General features: G+C 42.2%; 3 protein-coding genes and 1 long non-coding RNA gene across 10 annotated transcripts in view; 2 read left to right on the top strand and 2 right to left on the bottom strand.

Annotated features, from left to right (window-relative positions):
- Positions 1-9216: 9216 nt before the first annotated feature.
- LOC119322926 lies at positions 9217-13791 on the bottom strand. Its single transcript, XR_005155972.1, has 3 exons — positions 13656-13791; positions 12413-12589; positions 9217-9674 (listed from the first exon to the last, which is right to left on the bottom strand). It is a non-coding gene; the product is annotated as an uncharacterized LOC119322926 (long non-coding RNA).
- On the top strand, positions 13625-16822 carry LOC119322922 (wall-associated receptor kinase 2-like). The gene is made up of 3 exons (XM_037596459.1): positions 13625-14519; positions 14608-14781; positions 15492-16822. The coding sequence occupies exons 1-3, from the start codon at positions 13640-13642 to the stop codon at positions 16649-16651; spliced, it is 2214 nt and encodes a 737-aa protein (XP_037452356.1). The 5' UTR covers positions 13625-13639; the 3' UTR covers positions 16652-16822.
- A 1357-nt stretch (positions 16823-18179) lies between these two features.
- On the top strand, positions 18180-23180 carry LOC119322923 (wall-associated receptor kinase 5-like). Its single transcript, XM_037596460.1, has 3 exons — positions 18180-20033; positions 20125-20298; positions 21506-23180. Exons 1-3 carry the CDS (start codon positions 19172-19174, stop codon positions 22663-22665), a joined length of 2196 nt encoding a protein of 731 aa, XP_037452357.1. The 5' UTR covers positions 18180-19171; the 3' UTR covers positions 22666-23180.
- LOC119322924 (GPI mannosyltransferase 3-like) overlaps positions 19407-23643 on the bottom strand; it is an 8916-nt gene continuing 4679 nt past the window's right edge. Inside the window, exons 10-15 of one of the 7 annotated variants that reach the window (XM_037596462.1) lie at positions 23314-23383; positions 22342-22532; positions 21461-21552; positions 21170-21226; positions 20015-20245; positions 19407-19923 (exon numbers count right to left, since the gene is read on the bottom strand). The gene's annotated coding sequence lies outside the window, so the exon portion shown is untranslated. The remainder of the gene's footprint in view (positions 19924-20014; positions 20246-21169; positions 21227-21460; positions 21553-22341; positions 22533-23313; positions 23384-23643) is intronic. The other 6 variants (XM_037596466.1, XM_037596461.1, XM_037596463.1 and 3 more) reach the window with 6 other exon arrangements.

Genomic DNA, 23643 nt, shown 5'->3' with positions numbered 1-23643 from the left:
TTTCATTCTTGTTAGGATCAGTGTCTTGGTTGGGGCTGCGTGGCGGCGGCGATGCCCTTAGTATGAATAATGTCTCCCACGTTCTATCCATGTCCCGATGATGTGTCTAGCATCGTCAGAGGGCGTATAGGGGGGTGTCTCCGTCGGATCTCGCGGGATTTGGTCGGTGCTGATCTTCGGTGGATCTATTTGAATCCAGCCTTCGTTCATCTTGGTTTGGGTGTTTACAAGTTTGATGCTTCCGATCTATGACTTTCTCATCGGCAATGGTTGCTGCTCTGGTGTGTTGGTCGTATGGGGCCTTAGCACAACGACTTCCCATTTGTCTACTGATACGTCTCCAACGTATCTATAATTTTTGATTGTTTCATGCTATTATATTACCCGTTTTGGATGTTTATGGGCTTTACTATACACTTTTATATTATTTTTGGGACTAACCTATTAACCGGAGGCCCAGCCCAAATTGTTGTTTTTTGCCTATTTCAGTGTTTCGCAGAAAAGGAATATCAAACGGAGTCCAAACGGAATGAAACCTTCGCGAGAGATATTTTTGGAACAAACGCAATCCAGGAGACTTGGAGTGGACGTCAAGAAGCAGACGAGGCGGCAACGAGGGTACAGGGCACGCTCTAGGGGGCTGGGCGCGCCCCCCACCCTCGTGGGCCCCTCGTGGCTCCCCTGACCAACTTCCTTCGCCTATATATACTTGCATACCCTGAAAACATCCAGGAACACCACGAAACCCTATTTCCACCGCCGCAACCTTCTGTACCCATGAGATCCCATCTTGGAGCCTTTTTCGGTGCTCCGTCGGAGGGGGAATCGATCACGAAGGGCTTCTACATCAACGCCAAAGCCTCTCCGATGAGTTGTGAGTAGTTTACTACAGACCTTCGGGTCCATAGTTATTAGCTAGATGGCTTCTTCTCTCACTTTGAATCTCAATACAATGTTCTCCTCGGTCTTCTTGGAGATCTATTCGATGTAACTCTTTTTGCGGTGTGTTTGTCGAGATCAGATGAATTGTGGGTTTATGGTCAAGTTTATCTATGAGAAATATTTGAATCTCCTCTGAATTCTTTTATGTATGATTGGTTATCTTTGCAAGTCTCTTTGAATTATTAGTTTGGTTTTGCCTACTAGATTGATCTTTCTTGCAATGGGAGAAGTGCTTAGCTTTGGGTTCAATCTTGCGGTGTCATTTTCCAGTGACAGCAGGGGCAGCAAGGCACGTATTGTATTGTTGTCATCGAGGATAAAAAGATGGGATTTATATCATATTGCTTGAGTTTATCTCTTTACATCATGTCATCTTACCTAATGCATTACTCTGTTCTTATGAACTTAATACTCTAGATGCATGCTGGATAGCGGTCGATGTGTGGAGTAATAGTAGTAGATACAGAATCGTTTTGGTCTACTTGTCAAGGACGTGATGCCTATATACATGATCATGCCTAGATATTCTCATAACTATGCACTTTTCTATCAATTGCTCGACAATAATTTGTGCACCCACCGTAATACTTATGCTATCTTGAGAGAAACCAGTAGTGAAACCTACGGCCCCCGGGTCTATTTTCCATCATATAAGTTTTCTATCTACTTTATTTTACAATCTTTACTTTTCACTCTATATCTTAAAAATACCAAAAATATTTATCTTATCTTATTATCTTTATTAGATCTCACTTTTACAAGTGACTGTGAAGGGATTGACAACCCCTTTATCGCGTTGGTTGCGAGGTTCTTATTTGTTTGTGTAGGTACGAGGGACTTGCGTGTAGCCTTCTACTGGATTGATACCTTGGTTCTCAAAAACTGAGGGAAATACTTACGCTACTTTGCTGCATCATCCTTTCCTCTTCAAGGAAAAACAAACGCGGTGCTCAAGAGATAGCATCTACTACAACAAGGTTTGCCCGGCTTCAGCTAAGGAGGGGCAATGACAGGGGTGCGCCTTCGGCTCGCTCAAGTGCTTGTAGTCGTCGTTAGGTGGTCCACGGACCTGGTTGTAATTTTATTACCTCTGATGTTCTTTGTACTACCATGATTGGAGATTAACAGATTGAAAGTTTCTCAAAAAAATGTATAATCTTTCTAAATAACTTTCAAAATAATGTGTCTTTAAGTCCAGATTTTGCGAAGGTTCCTTAACCAACCCACCAGGATTCAATCCTAAACTAAGCACTGGTGCTCGCATTTTCCTATTCATGCTTTTTGACGAACATGTTCGTTTAGTTGGGGGGAGGGGTGCATTCTTGTTGGGGTGCGTGCCTGCATTTATAGGGATGATTATATATACGTATATGTGAGCATCTGTGATAGTGTTGTTAAAAAATTCAAATTCTTCTTAACAAAATATGTGATTAATTTTACATGCAAAAAATCTTGCAATAGGTTCTTGACTAAAATGAATGAGATTCTAGATGGCTTAAATAAATACTAGATCATTGATGGCGCGCGTTACTGCGCCCGTCCATTTTTTCGAGAGACTGGTAGTAATTTCCACAAATATATGAAGGTTATAAAGGCATTTCATCTTTCTATTCTATTTCAAAAAGAACAATATAGCCATTCATTTTATTTTGACGAACATTGCACATATTTGGGAGACATATGGTCAACATGGTGCAGATTTCTCAATCCAATACTTTATGCATCATAATGGTCTGTGTGCTAACCGGCATCAGGTGGAACGTGCTAAATCTTCAAAAACAACAAAATCAAAAGAAATCACTTAATAAATAATATAATCTCCAAAATCCCTGTAATATGCCAAGAATGAGAGTGAGACTGATTCCATAGTAATTACATTAGAATACAGAAAAGAAGCAAAAACAAGAGTGAAAATTTCATTGTACATATAAAGAGCAAATGTGCACACACGTGCAATGTGGACAAACAAACTCTCATTCTTACTGGTCTTAGAAAAGCGCCAGCTGAAACTCCTACACCATGTCAACGTACAAGCATCACAACTCATGTTATTCACATTACCCAACATATACAGAAACATGCACCCGACATAACAACACAATACATATTTTTTACTTTAATAAGGAGATGGGTGTTTATCCACTAACCTTGTTAATCAGCCCGGCATGTACAACAACACACCTGATTTCTTCAACAGCTCCTACAACACTTTGACCTCACACACGCTAACTGCACGAAAAGGCAGACCACCCAGTGACACTATAATCACATTACACATCAGACATCACACGATAAATAGAGCCCAATGAATTGTGATTTGGGCTAGCAACAGGGACGGAGTCAACAGGGGCGAGCTGGGGCCATGGCTCCCCCCACACTGCAAAAGTTTCTCAAGCTACCCCTAAATACTATGTGAGTTAATGAATTTGATATCTAAATTCTTATCTATGGCCCCTCTGATGCTTTACATGTTTCATTGGCCCCCCTTTAATAAAATTCCTACTTCCAGCAAGAGAAGTTTTCTTAGACGTTAATAGCAAGAGAATTGATAGCATGGACATAAACAGGGTCTCCCTAGCGAGGACTTCCGAATCCTCTAGGCCCTTTGGCTGCTTGAGGTAGATATTGGAATGTAATAACTAAATTGCATGGTTTGGAATAAAAAGCCACTCATATGACAAAGATATTGTTCGGTCACACAAGGAATATCCCCAACACAATATTTGTCACTTCAAACCAAATGGTTCATGATCAGAAGTAATTAAAGAGGGATTGGAAAAACTATGCACATTGGCTATGTCACCTTATTTCTCGTTGATGCTCAAATTTAACAGCAATGGCTGATAATAGGTGCCGCTTATCATGATTCATGAACCATGCATATTCTATCAATTACTATTCCTTGTAGGTCAAAAATTATTTTGGTTTTGTTTGAATGATTCACACAAGTTGATAGCTATGGAAAGAACAGAAAACCAAGCCAAGAGAATTTGTAACTGTAGTTTGTAAAATGCTTCAGGGCATTACCAAACCAAACAAATTGTATCCGATGGGTGCGAAGCATCACGCCTAATTAGCTTGAGAGATTCACTTGTGTTATAACCCTCTTACAATATACAGTGGACAGGCAGATATGGAGCACTTGAACAACTAAAAATACAGGAGATAATTAAAAAAACATGAAGAACTAATTGTACATAAACAATTGATTCAGATTAATTAAAATGATTTTCCCATTGTAAATTACTGTTCCTGATAAATGAACAAAGAGACCAATAGATAGCATGAGGGTGGTGATCCAGTGCCAAAAAAAAATCCAAACTGGTAATCAGTTTCTGGTATCTCTGCCTGAAAGTGTGTTCGGTATTACTTCTAGAGTGTCTACGTTCTGATGGTTCTTTCTCAAATCAAGGAACTCATAAATATCGCACGCCAAGGCTCCAAATATATAGCAAATGCACCCAAAAGATAGGAATATGTGAGCAACCATTAAGAATATGTAAACTGGGTCCGACCAACTGATGCTACTTACCTTTTCTCTTGCCTCCACCTTGATCAAACACAGCGTGCAGTATCACTGAAAACATGCAGCATGGGGACAATTCCATTAGAAGTTCCATCTCTTCATCGAATGTAACTGCCAGTTGCTCAAACGTTGTGAATTGACACACCGATGACTCCAGCAGATTTGCTTATGGAAGCGCATTCGAAGAGAGTATCATAAATTCCCTCAATGCTATCGTCTTTCATGTAGACAAGAAAGCAGCTTCTTAACTGTATCACAAATAAATAATAGGAATATTAGTACACAGCTGAACCATCAATACTGAATTCAGTTTTTTTTTAAACAATACTGAATTCAGTTATGGTAGAAGGTGCAGTTCTTGAGGCGATGGGAGTGATCCCTATTTTCATATCATCACAATTTGCAAATCCGTACTGCATCCTAGGCCTACAGCCCTCTAGCAGTCCAGGTAACAGGAAATCTCTTGTATAATCTTCATATAAACGCTGTACATGGTTAGAGAACGCTCACATTCCCTTCCCTGTGTCAGATGCCTGTTTAACCACAAAAATACCCTGCTCTTAGGAACACCTTCAGCGCCATTGTGTGTGTACCCGTCCTACATCGCGTGTTAGCGCCGAAGTGCGCCATGTCCGCCTAATCGACACCCCGAAAATCAGATGTCACACCTCCAGACAGCAGTTAGGGGTGGCACAACCCAAAGGGAGAGAGGTGCGAGCATACCTGTAGGCGAACTGGACACATGCTTTTGGTTACCGGACGAGTGGTCATCAGCGGCGCCGCGAGGAGTCGGGAGCAGGAGGTCATGGCGGCGGCACCTAGGGTTCGCCCTATGACCGCGAGATAGGCCGGCGTCGAGGAAGTGCGTCCACTTTGCCCATGGATGGGAGCCGTCTGCGGACGCCGGTTCCAGTGGTGCTGGCTTCGGCAAACTTAGGCGTCGCGGTGAACTCCGCCGCAAGAGGTCTTCTAGGTGGAGCGCAACAGTGGTAGGAGAGCTCGGGGTCGGAGGAGGCGATGCGAGAGAACGGCCTTCGCTGCTTGGGCCGAGCGGGGAAAACTGGCCCAATTAACCACAGGGGTCCAAAATAGCTACGGGAGTAGCTGCCCTCGGGACTTCAGGCCCAGTTCGCGGCTAGCAAAGATCAGACGGCCAGGAACGTTTAACCAACGAAATCAAACGGTCTGTAAAGGATACCAGTGATTTGTAAGGATTTGCTTTATCAGGTGCTCCGAAAAGCAAAAACTCCCAAGTCTGTATTCACAACATAGCTAGCCGAGTATACATTGACAAATTACGGTAAAAGGATTTGATACAATAAGCGTTGTGGTGGATCCATCGTAGTGCAAATAGCATAGTTTACTCTGTTGTTCGTATCAATTTTAACCTAAAAACCGCTTGAAAAACCACAAGCTGCTAATCTGATGGAAATCCTAAGTGGTTCGACATCCCATTCTTTAAGCTGTAAAAATAACGTATGTTTAGTAACAAATAGTCTAATCCATGAATAAAAAATATGGGCAATATCATGGCAGTGTAATCAGCTTTGTCATCTCAATGACTAATATGGCAATATGATACTACTACATAATTGCAAAAAAGATGCAAGTATACAGTAGGCTACAAGCATAGTACATGCGTACAGAAGCCACCATGACCATTGACCAACAAGCATCAACAATTCAATATGTCAACAGAAAATTAACAAAATAGTCATGGTTCAATGGTTGCAACTTCTGACAAGCATCACGAACATTTGGAGTTACACAGGACAACCACATTAGAATTTACAAGGAGCAGCATATGGAGGAGGACATGAGAAAACATACCGGAGTCAAAGCAATGACGAAGGCGGGCCTGGGAATCAAGTGGTGCCGGCGCATCCCCTAGAGGCCCGCCGCTCGTGCTCGGCCTCGGCTACGTGCTGCTGTTAGACCCGCCCCTCCTTTGCTTCCATTTCTCTGTATATTTCTTTACAGAGGGAGTACTTGCCATCGTGAACGAAGACGAAGCGGGCGGCGGAGGAGGACGCCCGGCCAAGGGGGTGCTCGTGATGGCCAGTGGGTGGCGCGATGTGGCCAGCGACCTTCGACGCGGCCGAGCAGAGTTGTGGCGGAAAAGGGGATGGGTGCGGGCGGGGCTCATTCGAGAAGATGGGAGGGAAATCCCCTGTTTTTTTCACGCGACAATGGAGTGTTTTGGGGAATTAGCACCGAACCGACCGGTTCTTTGCAAACCGCCAGGTTCGCCGGTTTCAAAACCCCGCCCGGTTTGATCGGTTTTTCCCAGTTCGAGCTCAAACAGTGTGCAGAGCTTCACCAACCGCCAAGGTCATTTACTACTGCAACAAACCTGTTAGCTATTAGTGGCACAGGTACACATGTAGAATCAGAAAAAAAAAATATCTTCAAACGAAAAATAATCATGGTTATGACCAAGGTGTCACTGTGAAAAGTAACCTCTTTAACTGTACTTAGAATACATTTAGAGTCCATAATAGGAACATGAGAAGTTCCAAAAACAGATTAAATTTCTGAACAACTCGTGTTTTGTGAAGCAGGTTAAGTTTCACAATCAGCTACTTCGCATGATAAATTCATGGCAAAAATTAACTTTGTTGTGTCGAGGATGGCAAGGAAAGCAATGAGTAAGACATTCCACTAGTTCACATAATGGTAAGTCAAAATGTAAGTGCTGGTGCACAATATATGTGGTACGTGCTATTTTTCGCTCATCAAGCTTGGCTCAAATAAATAAATTAGAAGGCAGATTGACAAATCTTTTCTGAGGAACTGGCAATTGCTGCCGATATATTAAGGAGGAGTAAACAAATACAAAATCCTTGTGTTACAGGAGGTTGGGGTTAAGATGACCCACACCAAAATAAAACAGAGAGGTCCTGGTCAGGCTCTGGTTCAGGCTCGTTCTGGACATCAGTAATCCAGCGGATGGATACAGTCGGCTGTAAATTATCCTGCTTAATAAGGTAAAAGAGAGCAGCTTCATCCATGAACATTTGCTCAAAGACTCGCCTGTTACGCTCTTTCCAGAGATGCCATGCGGTGAAAGTTGCAGTCGAAACATGCTTCTTTGGCAGGCTGCGCGTGCGCACATTCCACCACTCAATGATGGTCTCGGTATCTTGGGCATTGGAGGCCAAAGCCGGACAGTCCCTCCATCAATTCCGCAACTTGCTGCCAAACAGTTCTAGCATAGGGGCATTTGAGAATAAGGTGCATATATAGGTGATTCGTCCTCCTGATCGCATAGGTTGCAAGCATAACTGTGGGGAATGCCATGAATCTCCAGGTTGTCATTAGTTAGGACTCTACCACGAAGCCATAACCGCACGAAAAACCGGCATTTGGGAGGAACTGATGCTTTCCAAAGTTTGTAAAAACTGATGCGTGAGAAAGAACCAAAGAACTGGCAGTGGTACGAGGAAGCAGCGGTGTATACATTGGATGGGGTCCACACCCAACTGAGGGTGTCCTCGATGTCGGCTTGCAAGCGTGCCTGGCCCAGACGCAACCAAACATGAGTGAGAAACCTTGATGTTTCTGCACCTGGATAGCTTGAAGATGTCTGGAGCCGTGTGCCGCAAAGCCTGGTCGTCGAACCATCAGTCGCTCCAGAAGCTAGTGCGCTGACCATTTCCAACCGTTGTTACATAAGTAGATGCCGAGAAAAGAGCCAAATCATCCTTGGTCACATGGGATTGAGGAACTAGACCATGGCTCTTGTCCTTATCAGTCCAATCCAACCACTTCCATCGTAGCCGCAGGGCACGTCCAAATCTTCTTGGATCAAGGACACCTAGACCACCCATATCCTTGGCAGTTCACAAGAGCCATGCCACCAGCAGCGTCCGGCTTGGAGCGCCACAAAAAATTCCTTCGGAGCTTGTCAATCTGCTTCAGGGCCCAAATATCAAGCTTGAAGAGGGAAATTAAGTATACCGGGATCACCGAGAGTAGGGAGTTTACCAGCCGGAGACACGAACAGGGCAGCATCATCAGCATAGAGGCTGACCCGTGGCTGGGAAGGTGGCAGTCTTAGTCCACTAAGAGCTCCAACATAGTAGGCCCTGGCAAATAACCAATGCAAAGGAGCAATAGCAATTGTGAAAAGCATCGGGGAGAGAGCTAGGGTCTCCCTGACGCAGGCCTTGCTTGTGCAAAAACACAGACCAGGCTCTCCATTCACCAGGATCCTAGAGGAGGTGGAGGACCATAACAAAGCAATCAGGTCACAACAACGTTGGCCGAACCCTAGGCAATCTTGACATGAGTTCGAGCAGGTAACTCCAAGACACATTGTCAAAAGCGCCGGCAATATCCAATTTCAGCAGCAAGGCCGGCTCTTTGTTCTTCTTGGTGGCAGCATCAGATTTGGCAGAAGAGTTATATGGGCAGAATTGAGCAAGAACCACCACTTTCCCCTGAGAGAGAACAACTGATTGAGGGTGCAGATGAGATCAAACAGAACCACATGTAACTTCACTCTATAAGAAAAAGAGCAGCACAAAGAGATCCTTAGGGTACAACATTAACAGGCATCACAAGCATGTTCCCTTCACCTTATCATTGCTCATGGAGTAGATCAGTACCTCTGCTTGTTTTCCAAAATGCCTGACTTAGTTCTATTTATTTATTCTATAACACATTTGGCATCTCACAGAACTTCAAGTAGCTTCACTGTGCAAGAAAAAGAGCAGCACGAAAGAGATCCCATGAAACACAAATAGTACTGCTAAAAGTAACTTCGCTGTCCAAAGAAAGAGCAACACAAATACTCTAGATTATAAGCCAACACTTCTGCTTAGTTGCAAATACCTCACAAACTCAAATTGTTCACGTTTGACTACTCACATAGTCTTTATGCGGCAAACACACCAACCATCATCATATTGAAAGCACACATGATAAACTTCAAGTCAAATCGAAAGCACACGGGATGAAGATAAACTCCAGGTCAACTATTACGGACCAAACAGAGCTGCCTATTACAGACCAACATGTGGTCAGCTGTCTGAGCTGCAGCACAAACTCAATCAGCGCCATCTCTGATCCTCGGCATGCCAGGGTGACCTCCAGCATCAACACCATCACTGGTGCTCCCACCATGCTGGCTGTCCACATGTTCTTCAGCTTGCTGCGTTTTCGCGCCTTGTTCCAGCATTCTCCTTCTCACCTTCCTGAGTACCTGCCCAACATAAACATACTCAGGTTGCAGATATATATTCTGGAGCTTGCGAGCAAAACAAACAATAGGTCTTACTATTCGACAACACTTGGTAAATTTCTTTTGTGAAAAACACAGTAAGAAGCATAATAGACGAGGTATCTAAGGACCGCATACAAGTTGGAGAATCAATCTTCATAACTCGTCATTTTTTGCCGGATTAAATAGCTCCGGTCCCATTTCATATTGCATGACAAAGATAAAGACAAAGTCGCCTCAGAAAGGTTGTCACAAAGGGACAACACTCTTTTCTGAACAACAATGTCTTGGAACAAAACCTGAAGCCCTTGCTCCAGCCAACATTCATACAAAACAAACTAGACAACTTAAGAACTCCCTTAAGGAGACCAGACAGAACATAACACCACAATGTTGGACGCACCCCAATCACAATGAGCGTTGCCACAAGCATGGAAAAGGTAACAGCTACCAAACCATGTAAATGAAAATTACCAATCACAATAAGGAGTACCGAGTTTCAGACAAGTTGTTGGATAACTATACAAGGAAGGAGTTAACTAAGAAAGTTTACCACTTGCTATTGTTGGTGATGCCAAAATTGATGGTGGAAAGTTGCTATATGCAAGCGGATTAGGGATCCATGTCTTTGAAGAACACACCCTTTTAAGCTGGAATGTCTTGATGTCTAGTGAGAAACAACCATAGCCAACCGACGGGATTTCCACATCATATATGAACAAGTGTTTCCCATTTGAACCCGCAGAGTAGTGCAAAAAATGAACTGAGATCGTCTTCTCCAACTTCCACTGCATGTAAGTCCCACCATTGTTTCTCCACATTGTATAGAACTCAAGTCCATTTCTGCCTACTCCTGGCACAAACATCCCAACTCTACCTTCCCCTGCCTCCACAATGACTATATCCAGAAAAGATAAACATATTGCTTGAGGTGGGGGGTTAGCAATGTAGAACTCCATCTTCCAAGTGTCAAGCACCAATATTTTCTTGCAAAAATGTAACATCCAGTAGAAACAGCCATACGCGTATTGGCGTGCGGCGAAGAGACAATACGCTCTCAGTGGCAAGTTAGCAACTATAGTATCCCAGCCCAGGGATGGAATGGCTCGCCATTGTCTCGTACTAGAAGAGAAGACAAAGGCAACCATCGTAGTTTCACACCATACCATCAAAACCACTCTAAATGACGTCTCTTCCACAGCTGTTGCCTCCTCATCATTGTCGCAGGGAGGCAAAAGGAAGATCTGGTACAAACAATATGCCTCTTCCGTAAAGTGTGGATCCTCCACTGGATTTACTAGATCCTCGGGGATTGGCGGGAGCAGGAGATACCGTCGGTGCAGGGGGTCGCACACCACCATCTCCTCGAAGATTCCCTTCTTCTGACCGATACCAACCTCATGGATTTTGTTGAGGAGGACACGGCCATCGCGGATGTCCTGGATGGCCCAGTCGTGGCTGGCGCCAGGAAGGAAAGAGAAGGAAAAGTCAGCAGCAACAGCGACGGCACTGGCTGCCGGCGCAGAGGGGTGAGGCGGGCTGGCAGGGTGGAAGACTCAATGATTGTCGAGGAACCCGAGGAGGGGCGGGTTGTGGAGTTTGCGGAAACGGCGGAGGAAGGAGCGGTTGGTGATGATGTTGTGGAAGGAGATGCAGCCGACGGCGGCGCGGATGAGGTCGGCTGGCGTGGGTAGGCGAAGGAAGATGTCCGCTACGAGATCGTCGGGGATTGGCAACGAGGCCATTTTCTGGCGTACGTGCTCATCCACTCGGGTCTCGCATGGGTACGGCGCGCCGCCGCCGCCCATTCTGTCGCCGCTAGGTTTGGAAACCCTAATTTGGTGGTTTGGACTGAGAGCAATGTGATGACACTTCTTGCTGCATTCTGGACATTTTGCAGGGCCTTCTTAAAAATGAGCCAAGTATACACACCAAGTCCAATCATATCCCTTCCTTGCGGATGCGACGACCAAGATCTATCGAGGCGGATTAACTTATGGTGCTTTCATGTTTTGTTCTTTTCTTCTCAAAAGTTAACACGAATAATCCTTTACTTTGCCCTTTTTCCTACACGTGTTAAAGTAGTAAAAATAACAAATCTTAAACAACAAGTCACACTCCAACGTGCATAGTGCAGAAAAATGTAAACTGCTCGAGCATAAACCCAAGGACAACAAACCTAAGGTGCAAATATGCTCAAACCCAAGTCGAGTACTCGAATGACAGGGATGAATTGGTCCAAGGGATTCACAGAATAACCTATTCCTTCACCGGTCTAATCAATGGCTGTGATGCAAAATCAGTTCAGCTTCTCGTTCCTCGACTCTACCGCATTTGGCAGTGAGGACGGGTGTCATGTCTAAAAAAATCACACCAAGCCCAATCACATCCCTTCCTTGCACATGCGACGGCCATAAGGAAAGGTTAACTTACAGTGGCTTTCATGGTGTGCGTTTTTCCTTTGAAAACACAGGTAGTCCTTGCCTTTACCCTTTTCTAAATAGATGTGAAGGTAGTAATTTTTCCCTGTAACAACAAATCACACTCCAACAGTGCATAGCATTGAACAGAAAATTGGTCGAGCATACATCCAAGGACAACCCTGAGGTGCAAATCTGCTCTCAGATGAAATCAACCCAGACGGCAGAATTAGTCGTTCATGGGAATAATCCTAACCCTTTACCGGTCTAATGAAATGCTGGGATGCAAAATCAGCTCACCTTCGCTGTCGTGAACCCGGATGCGCATTAGATTGCCTTCTTGTCCTTTGGAAGACTCCCTTTAACGACTTGACCCGATTGCAGATACAACATGTCACATCAGGGAAACTTCCTTTCATGCACCGTACATTCGCTGTCTTGACCCTGGGTCAACAAGAACCTTCCTGGCTCAATCACCTACGGCACCCACAAGATTAAGTTTAATCAGCTAGTTTTAGTTACTGGTGATAATACTAAGTACAGCATTTGAACAGGTCATCCATGCATCCAGGATAAAAGAATCGGTCTCCGGTCTTATATGTGAATTCAGATTCACCTGGAGGCTGGTGCCTACCAATTACCAATTTATCACTACACTGCTTCCATTTCATAAAAGAAACTCCAGTTGTATAGATAACAGATGTGGCATTCCATCAAAGGGGACAGGGAGGTTAAGCCAAATGGAGTACGTTGACGGGATAAGAATCTGATGATCAGGTCATCGGGTAGGTGGCAAGATGCTTTCGGGGGAGGCAAGTTGGCAAGATGCTTTCGGAATTTCACTGTTATAGCCATCATATCGACATCTAAACGTGTGGCCCGGTTTTCTCAAGGACCTGAACCTCCTTTTAGCTTTATGATAAAGCAGGGCAAAGGTGATCTCTGTCTAGCATCTAAACACGTTCCTAATATAAGAACATATTTGCCTTTCCACCTAACCATGACACTAATTTTAGCGCACTAGTGAGGTGTGATCATGACCAGTTGGAAACTTTATTTTTTCTAATATGCAACAGAGGGAAACAATTTACTGGAAAGTGACATACTGCATTGAATTTATAATTTCTGCTACAGTTGTTCAGTGTGATCATATCAGGCATTTTGAGGATAAAAAGTACAGTGTAAAACTTAATGCTCCAATTGGTAGACCAGAATTGCCACACCTAAGAATAGGATCCATATCTCTTAAAAAAACCTTGTAATTTGTTTGATAAAAATATATTATAGGTTAGGTTCGCAAAACTGGCTAAAACAAAACTGCCAACTGAGACGCGGTCTCACAGCGGACACGCTATCGCATACCCCAAAACCACTTCTGGCCGGCTCTACACCCTGATTGGACAAAAAAGAAATGCATGTGGGGCCAATTAGTCCACATCTGTTTCGCTATATAAGCATAGCCAAGTTAGAGAAGGAGAGCTGAATCATAGGACAAACAGAATAGGAGTCAGGACTCTACACAAAGAGATGGCAAGAGCCTTACCATGGGTAATCTTTGCAGCCACCCTGCTGCTGCTAGCAAGCATCAAGAGCAGCACAGCGTCCAGGATGGCGAAGCCTGGATGCCAAGAAACATGCGGCAACCTCACCATCCCATACCCCTTCGGCATCGGTCAAGGTTGCTTCTACAGTGAAGAGTTTGATGTTTCATGCGAGAACAATCGTGTGTTCATGCATAACTCGAGCAGCCAAATGGAGATCTACAACATCAGTCTGTCAGGAGGGCAGACCCGAGTCAGCACATTGATTGCCTCCAAGTGCTTCTACAGCAACAGCAACAACACAGATGGATGGGTCTCATCAAATACTGCTGATTTCTTTAAGATATCCACCAAGGCGAACAAATTAACAGCAGTTGGATGCAACACCCTTGCATTCCTGGGAGGCTATAACGAGCACAGTGTGGGAGCTGGGTGTTTCTCGATGTGCGCGGACAAGCAAAGTGTGGATCACAGTGGGCAGTGCTCTGGCATGGGCTGTTGCCAGACATCTATTGCACCAAACCTCAGTTCCTCCAATATATCATTCGATGACAGATTCGACAATTCGGAGGTGCGTGGCTTTAACCCATGCAGCTATGCTTTTGTCGCAGAGCAGGATTGGTTCAGGTTCGAGGCTTCCTATCTCGAAGATAATAAATTCACAGAGAAGTTCAACAACGGGGTACCTACTGTGCTTGACTGGGTTGCTGGACATGAAAACTGTGATGAAGCAGGGAACAACATGTCATCTTACGCCTGCATCAGCAAGAATAGCCATTGCATCATGTCACCAAATGCTACAGGATATCTTTGTACCTGCAGCGATGGTTTTGCAGGCAACCCCTACCTGGAAGGAGGATGCCAAGGTCGATAACTCACTGTAACTCACTTCTTTTAAGTTCGCCTTAAGTTATCTGTACACTGATCTTCAGTTATTTATCTATCCCTTTGCAGACATCAATGAGTGCAGTTTTCGAGATCAGTATCCTTGCCATGGAACCTGCAGCAACACAATTGGGGACTACAGTTGCTCATGCGACTCTGGGACTACCAGCATAGATCCAAAGAGAGAAACCTGCAAACCAATTGCAGTTTCAGAAAGAGCTAGATTAACAAAAATCTTTATAGGTAATCTTCATATACTCAGGATATTTCAGTAAGTGCCTCTGAATAGTGTGGATAGGTCAAACTGATATAGCACATATAGGGAGGCATGAGTGAGATTCATTCCTAGAAAACTTAGCTGCATATATGAACAAATAAGAAATAACACTTTTTCCCACTTGTTTGCAAAATATACATATTAGGACATTCATCCTACCTTGTCCCAAAAGTATGCACTGTAATCGCAATAAAAATAAGATGCAGAACCAGGTGCCGTGTAGTCTTGTACATAATTTAATAGATGCTGGTGGTTAATAAATTAGTTATAAAACAATATCCAGGTGCTGTTTGTCGCAAGCTCGCAGCAGATCATAGATAAATGATACAAAAAATTCTTACAATAGAAACAGAACCATGTGACTACTTATATTTATATGCTGTTGGGTGCTCATCTAGTTTATTGGAAAAAAATGTTGATTTGTAATCTGCCTAAAAATGATTACTAAAAAAGTTTCTTTTAGTGTTGAAGGAAAGGCTTGGGGTTTTTTCACAGCCGTGTAAAGATTTTCATATAACTTGAAATCCAAACAAAATAATTAGTCAATTATATGTGGGATATTTTGGAATTTTTGGAAGAACGGAAATATTTTTTCGAAAAGGGGGCAAGTGCTCTGAGCACCATTAGGCATTATCTATAAGACTAAAAGTAACTGAAAGAATGTTATTCTTCGCAGGTATTTCAGCATGTGCTGTACTTCTCCTTATCTGCATTTTGGCACTCCTGATTGAATGTCAGAAGAGAAGGCTGGCGAAAGAAAAGCAGATATTCTTCCAACAAAATGGTGGCCTGCTACTATATGAGCAAATCAGGTCAAAGCAAGTTGATACAGTGAGAATATTCACAAGGGAAGAACTAGAGAACGCAACAAACAATTTTGACTCAAGCAGAGAATTAGGAAGAGGTGGCCATGGAACTGTTTACAAGGGAATTCTCAAAGACGGAAGAGTGGTAGCCATAAAGCGCTCAAAGGTTATGAACATGGACCAGAAAGATGAATTTGCGCAAGAGATGGTTATACTTTCACAGATAAACCACAGGAATGTGGTAAAGCTTCTAGGATGTTGCTTAGAAGTGGAAGTTCCAATGTTGGTATATGAATGCATCCCAAACGGCACCCTATTCGAGCTGATGCATGGTAAAAACAGAAGACTTTCCATCTCACTGGATACACGTCTCAGGATAGCTCAGGAATCTGCAGAAGCACTAGCATATCTGCACTCATCAGCATCCCCTCCCATAGTTCATGGAGATGTAAAATCTCCAAACATTCTCCTAGGCGACAACTTCACAGCAAAAGTGACTGATTTTGGAGCATCAAGAATGCTTCCTACGGATGAAATACAATTTATGACAATGGTACAGGGAACTATAGGTTATCTTGACCCTGAATACTTGCAAGAGCGTCAACTAACAGAGAAGAGTGATGTTTATAGTTTTGGAGTTGTGCTCCTAGAGCTCATTACAATGAAGTTCGCAATTTATTCTGACAGTGCTGGAGAAAAGAAAAACCTTGCATCATCCTTCCTTCTGGCAATGAAAGAAAATGGACTTCAATTCATCTTGGACAAGAATATATTAGACTTCGAAGCGGAGCTGCTCCAAGAAATTGCTCAATTGGCAAAGTGTTGCTTGAGTATGAGGGGGGAAGAACGGCCATTAATGAGAGATGTCGCTGAGAGGTTGAGATCAATACGAAGCACCTGGAGAGAACAATTGATTCAGAATCCTAGCAGGGAAACTGAATGTTTGCTTGAGAACTCGTCACACTATGACCCTTCTAGCACTGGACAGCACGGAAGTCTGATGACGCTAGATTTAGAAAGTGGTAGATGATAAATTGCTTATGAAATCACAGATTGTAGCAGAGATTTAATTTACTATTTCGTGCCATAAATGTCATGCAAAAAAGTGTCATTTTGTTTTTAATTGTAACAAACCTCCTTGCATGAAGAGCAAACTTCTATGTACCATGATTTGAAGTAATTCCAGTATGTTAACAACAAAGAGTTGCTAAATTGTGTAACTTTTTTTTTACCATCACCTTCCTAGCATGTGCTTGTATCCACTGAATATAGTTCCTTCTGTATAGCCTCTGATATGCAACTCCTGTATATATCGTGTATACCTTTTACTCTATTTGACAATATATTACTGTCAGAGGCTCCCCTACAGATTTCCAGTAAAAAAACAAATAGATGCTATAACGTTGCCTATTTTACACCATGGAAGTAGTTGATCATACATTACATGTATTTTAGAAGTGAATGCAAATCGAACCCCAAAGCAGTGAAGGGTGCAAAAACTTGCCAACGCTTAAAACTAGGATCGAATTGAAAGTAGAGTAATTATCAGTAACAAATTTTCATATGAGATTCATTGCACCGACAGTGGATAGTACTTACCAATAAGCAGGAAAAAATAGGGGGAAACTACGTTGATAAATTCAAACTCGAGCCTGTGCGCATTTATTAAGCAGAAACTTACCCGCTTCCACTATCTCACATACCAGTTGCAAACATAGAGGCATTAATTCTTTTTTTAATTTGTACCAAGAAGGGAAAAGATATTTTCATTTTGGATTTTTCCTATGTCTCAAGTAATTAGCACGAACTTACCCGCTTCCACTATTACACTATTCTCCATGAACAAAGATACGACAATATACCGATGACCTCAAGAACACCTCTAACTTAGAAAAATTTACACCTCAGGCTAAGGTATATGTATGGTACACATGAAAGCCAGAATTTCTTGATATTACAGCACAGAATTTGTCACAGATTGGTACAAGTTTATGGACCTGATGAGATACAGCACATGAATTGTGCTGTGTTTTTGCTAATTCCTTAAAAAAAACAGGTCTTTCAGCACTGGGTACGCCCTCTAAAAATACAGGTATTTCCTTTTCCCTTTTTTTTACTTATATATAAACTAACTCAATAGCGACTTGTCAGAGACATTCTTAGCTGAGCTGGTAAGTTCCCCTGTTACAAACTAGTCCACACCACAATGCATAGCACAGAAGAACACAAGTTTGGTCGAGCGTAATTCAGGGACGAACCTGTGGTGCAAATCTGTTCTCGCGGCGGAGTCGATCAAGACAGCAGAACTAGTCCAAGGTATTCACAGAGCAAGCTTACCCACTTTACCAGTCTCATTCAATGCCATGACACGAATGAGTTCACCTTCACTTTCATCGAGCAGGATGTGCATATCTCCTTGTCCCTTTTGAAAGATTCTCTTTAATGACTTGACCCGGGCATGGATTCAAAGGCCACCCTGATCACATCAAGGAACCTTTAACTTCATGTGCTGCTGTCTTGAGTGACCCTGGATCACTTCCAGGTTCAATCACCTGCGGCAAGGCAACATAAGGTTAAGTTTTTAATCAGCTACTACTAATTACTGGTGACAATACTTTACAGTGTTCAAAGGTAAATACATTAATGAAACATTTCATATGAAGAGTCTCCCCAGTTTTATATGCGTGTACAACATCACCTGGAGCCTACCAATTGCCCGCTACAGTCTACACAGCGACTGCTTCCATTTCATATAAGTCTAGTTGTACAGATGTGACATTTTTCATCAAAGAAGCACAGTGAGAATAAGCCAAACGGAGTACGTTGACGCAGCAAAAATCTGATGGCCCAGTCTTCTATGGTAGGTGGGGAGTTGCTTTCAGAAAAGGCCAATCCACCAAGCAAGGGATATAGAAGGGGGGAATTGCACTGCTATAACCACCATACCAGTCAATATGTAAATTCATGCCCCAGTTTCACCTGAACCTTCTTTTGGCTTTCTATTAAATCTGGGCAAGGCGCTTTGTGTCTACCATCTAAACGCGTGCCTCATATATGAGCAGCTTGCTTTTCTGCCTTAATATTAAAGTAATTTCAGCACTCTTGTAAGCTGTGATCATGATAAGTTGGAAACTTTATTTTGTTAAAAAGTAGTGTGTAAGTTAATACTCCCAACTTGTAGACAAAAGTTTCCATGCGTAAGAATAGGATCCATCTGCCAAAAAAATTATAATTATTTGATAAAGAAATACAAAAGTAGGTTCATAAAAGTGGCATCTCCAGCAGTCTCTCTCTAGATAAAATAAAACTGCCAATTAATACACGGTCTCATGTTTGGGTTGCAGAGCAGACAAGCAAGCTATTTTTACGACTGAAAGAAGGCTAGTTCAAACCCCAAACCACTTCTGACCTAGTCTACACTCTGATTGAGCAAAAAAAACATGAAAGATCAATTAGTCCACATCCGTTTCATTATATAACCATAGCCAACTTAGAGAAAGGGTGCCGAATCATAGAACAGGCAGAAAAGGATGCAGAAATACACAAAGAGATGGCAGGAACCCTACCATGCCTAATCTTTGCAGCCACCCTGATGCTAGCAAGCATCAAGAGCAGCACAGCGTCCAGGATGGCGAAACCTAGGTGCCAAGAAACATGTGGCAACCTCACCATCCCATACCCCTTCGGCATCGGTGAAGGTTGCTTCCGTGAAGGGTTCGATGTTTCATGCGAGAACAATAGCGTTTACAGGCATAACTCAAGCAGCAGAATAAAGATCTACAACATCAGTCTGCTAGGAGGGCAGGCCCGAGTCACCACCTTGATTGCATCCAAGTGCTTCAACGAGACAGGGGGATGGGCCTGGTTAAATACGGGTAAGTTTTTTACAATATCAACCAAGGCAAACAAATTAACAGCGGTTGGATGCAACACCCTTGCATTCCTGGGAGGCTTTAACGAGCACAGAGTGGGAGCTGGGTGTTTCTCAATGTGCGCAGACAGGCGAAGTGTGGATGAAAGTGGTCAGTGCTCTGGAATGGGCTGTTGCCAGACATCTATTGCGCCAAACCTCAATTTCTCCAATATAACATTTGATGACAGATTCGACAATTCTGAGGTGAGTGGCTTCAACCCATGCAGCTATGCTTTTGTCGCTGAGCAGGATTGGTTCAGGTTTGAGGCTTCTTATCTAGAGGATAATAAATTCAAAGAGAAGTTCAAGGATGGAGTACCCACTCTGCTTGACTGGGTTGCTGGAAATGAATACTGTGATGAAGCTGTGAAGAACATGTCAACGTATGCCTGCATTAGCAAGAATAGCCAGTGCATCACATCACCAAATGCAACAGGATATCTCTGCACCTGCAACAATGGTTTTGCAGGCAATCCCTACCTGGAAGAAGGATGCCAAGGTCGGTAACTCACTTCCTTCTTTTGGGTTTACCTCAAGTTATCTCTGCATCAATCTCAAGCTATTTCTCTGTTCTTGAATATTGTGTGCAGATATCAACGAGTGCAATTTCCCAGATCAGTATCCTTGCCATGGAATTTGCAGTAATATAATTGGGAACTACAATTGCTCATGCAAGTCTGGGACTCAGAGTACAGATCCAAAGAGAGAAACCTGTGACCCAATTGCAGTTTCAGAAAGAGCTAGATTAACAAAAATGTTTGCAGGTATATGTTCCAAATATGTCAGTAAATATCTTAATAGCATGGATAAGTCAAACTGATATAGCGCATTAGTAAAAGTAACATTTATTCTAGAAAGTATAATCGTCTGCATAATTTAAAAGATACTGATGGTAAATTACATACTTAAATACTACTCCGTCACATAAGTGTCAAAAAATGTCTTACATTATGGGACGGAGGGAGTAGTAGCCAAGTGCCTGTGTGTGACAATAGATCACACACAAAGTTCATAACATAAAACAATGCAGAGTTTCTTAAGATTGGATGTCATTGGTTACTTGTACTTCACAACAACTTCTCCCCGCAAAAAAAAAATCAACTTTGCACTAAAAACAATATTTATATTAAAGCAACAAAATGAAATATATCAAGCACGAATTTATCATTTAGCCAATAATAGTACCTCTCATGCAGAAATAATTATTTGTAAATCTGGAAACTGTATACAAATTTGCATTGGATCAACAAGCCACAGATAATCATGTCAGAAGCCAGAGCAGCACACATATTTGCAGCTAATCTCATCCTCCAAAAAATTGGACACTTGCACATGCATGCATTTTATTAGTTGTACAGCAATTTTTAGAACATGGTACATATGAACCCAATGTTTTTAACTTAGCAAAAATCATGATGCATTTATGCACAACAAGTTTCATAACTTGTATTGTACAGCAATTTGTTCCATAGCTCTTTTTTTTCTTACTTTTGCACAGCTCGTAGATGATCATATTATTTCCACGACTTTTTTCTGAATACAATTTTCGTGATAACAACAGCAGAAAACCACTAAAAACACAAAAGGCTGAAGGTTGTCATATAAATAATAGCTGCATATGCTACATTGACTTACATGCAGATCGTATGCCCGCTTTTATCATCGCATATCGCATAAGGAACAAACGCATACCTATTTATTCATTCAAATGTACTAAATGAGAAAACTATTATGTAGTAACCCGTCCTTATGTTCTAAAGAAAGCAGTAGAATTGCCCATTTTACGTCTGAGCATGTGCCTCAAACTAAATCTTGTTCTAGTAACTGAGAAAATTTTGTCTTCCAGGCTAATTAAACAAGTATACTTCCAGTGTGCTCGGGGCTTTCTACCCCTTCCTCTCTTTAATACAAAGATACACAACTCACCTGCGTGTTCGACAACCAAAACTGAAAGAATGTTATTCTTGGCAGGTATTTCAGCATGTGCAGTACTTCTCCTTATCTGCATTTTTGCACTCCTGATTGAATGTCAGAAGAGAAAGCTGGTGAAAGAAAAGCAGATATTCTTCCAACAAAATGGTGGCCTGCTATTATATGACCAAATCAGGTCAAAGCAAGTTGATACAGTGAGAATATTCACAAGGGAAGAACTAGAGAACGCAACGAACAATTTCGACTCAAGCAGAGAATTAGGAAGAGGTGGCCATGGAACTGTTTACAAGGGAATTCTCAAAGACGGCAGAGTGGTAGCCATAAAGCGCTCCAAGGTTATGAACATGGACCAGAAAGATGAATTTGCGCAAGAGATTGTTATACTTTCACAGATAAACCACAGGAATGTGGTAAAGCTTCTAGGATGTTGCTTAGAAGTGGAAGTCCCAATGTTGGTCTATGAATGCATCCCAAACGGCACCCTATTCGAGCTGATGCATGGTAAAAATAGAAGATTTCCCGTTTCACTGGATACTCGTCTCAGGATAGCTCAGGAATCTGCAGAAGCATTAGCATATCTACACTCATCAGCATCCCCTCCCATAGTTCATGGAGATGTAAAATCTCCAAACATTCTCCTAGGCGACAACTACACAGCAAAAGTGACTGATTTTGGAGCATCAAGAATGCTTCCTACGGATGAAATACAGTTTATGACAATGGTACAGGGAACTATAGGTTATCTTGACCCTGAATACTTGCAAGAGCGTCAACTAACAGAGAAGAGTGATGTTTATAGTTTTGGAGTTGTGCTACTAGAGCTCATTACAATGAAGTTCGCAATTTATACTGACAGTGCTGGAGAAAAGAAAAACCTTGCATCATCCTTCCTTCTTGCAATGAAAGAAAATGGACTTCAATTCATCTTGGACAAGAATATATTAGACTTCGAAGCGGAGCTGCTCCAAGAAATTGCTCAACTGGCAAAGTGTTGTTTGAGTATGAGGGGGGAAGAACGGCCATTAATGAGAGAGGTTGCTGAGAGATTGAGATCAATACGAAGCACCTGGAGAGAACAACTGATTCAGAATCCTAGCAGAGAAACTGAATGTTTGCTTGAGAACTCGTCACACTATGACCCTTCTAGCACTGGACAGCATGGAAGTCTGATGGCACTAGATTTAGAAAGTGGTAGATGATAAATTGCTTATGAATCACAGATTGTAGCAGAGATTGAATTTACTATTTCGTTCCATAAATGTCATGCAAAAATGTGTCATTTTGTTTTTAATTGTAACAAACCTCCTGACATGAAGAGCAAACTTCTATGTACCATGATTTGAAGTATTCCGGTATGTCTAAAAAAGCAGAGTTGATATCTTTTGTTTTTAATTGTAACAAACCTCCTTAAATGAACAGCAAATTTCTATGTAGCATGATTTGAAGTATTCCAGTATGTCTAAAAAAGCAGAGTTGATATACTCCCTCTGTTCCCAAATATAAGTCTTTCTAGAGATTCCAACAAATGACTACATACGGAGCAAAATGAGCAAATCTACACTCTAAAATATGTCTACATACATCCGTATGTTGTAGTCCATTTGAAATGTCTAAAAAGACTTATATTTAGGAACGGAGGGAGCATTATGTATTTTTTTTAGCTATCATCTTCCTCTAGGGATCTAGTGAACAGTTCTTCCGTAAAGGCTCAGATATGCACCTCCTGTATATATCTTCAACACCTTCTACTCTTCACCACCAATTTTACTTTACATCATGGAAACTGGTGATAATAGATCAAAGAAATTATAGTATTTTACAATCACAAAAGTGAATGTGAATCAAACCTCAGAGCAGTACGGAAGGTGCAGGAACTTGTAGGCACTTAAAATTAGGATTGAATCGAAATCAGAGTATCTGCCAGTAACAATATTTCATATGAGATTTATTGCACCAACAGTGGATAGTACAATAAAAAAGGTGAAAGGTTATACAAAAAAGTTTATTCTTTATTTTCCCCTTTCACTAAGCATAAGCAGCATGCCATTTGTTGCATTAAGATGATGTATTGAACCTTTCAGATAAATGACGAAAATGTGTCTGGAGAAACCAATAAATCAGAGCACAAATGGATAAGATTGTGCGCCTTGTGCACTTATGCTGCCGACAACATTTTT

This window comes from Triticum dicoccoides, chromosome 6B (assembly GCF_002162155.2).
Source record: "Triticum dicoccoides isolate Atlit2015 ecotype Zavitan chromosome 6B, WEW_v2.0, whole genome shotgun sequence".
Classification (NCBI taxonomy): Eukaryota; Viridiplantae; Streptophyta; class Magnoliopsida; order Poales; family Poaceae; genus Triticum; species Triticum dicoccoides.
This window is presented reverse-complemented; position numbering and strand designations above follow the sequence as displayed.

Coding starts and splice junctions, on each gene's coding strand:
- LOC119322922 (XM_037596459.1), top strand. CDS start 13,640: ATGGCAAGAGCCTTACCATGGGTAATCTTTGCAGCCACCCTGCTGCTG. Junction 14,520..14,607: donor CCTGGAAGGAGGATGCCAAG/GTCGATAACTCA, acceptor ATCCCTTTGCAG/ACATCAATGAGTGCAGTTTT. Junction 14,782..15,491: donor ATTAACAAAAATCTTTATAG/GTAATCTTCATA, acceptor TATTCTTCGCAG/GTATTTCAGCATGTGCTGTA.
- LOC119322923 (XM_037596460.1), top strand. CDS start 19,172: ATGGCAGGAACCCTACCATGCCTAATCTTTGCAGCCACCCTGATGCTA. Junction 20,034..20,124: donor CCTGGAAGAAGGATGCCAAG/GTCGGTAACTCA, acceptor TATTGTGTGCAG/ATATCAACGAGTGCAATTTC. Junction 20,299..21,505: donor ATTAACAAAAATGTTTGCAG/GTATATGTTCCA, acceptor TATTCTTGGCAG/GTATTTCAGCATGTGCAGTA.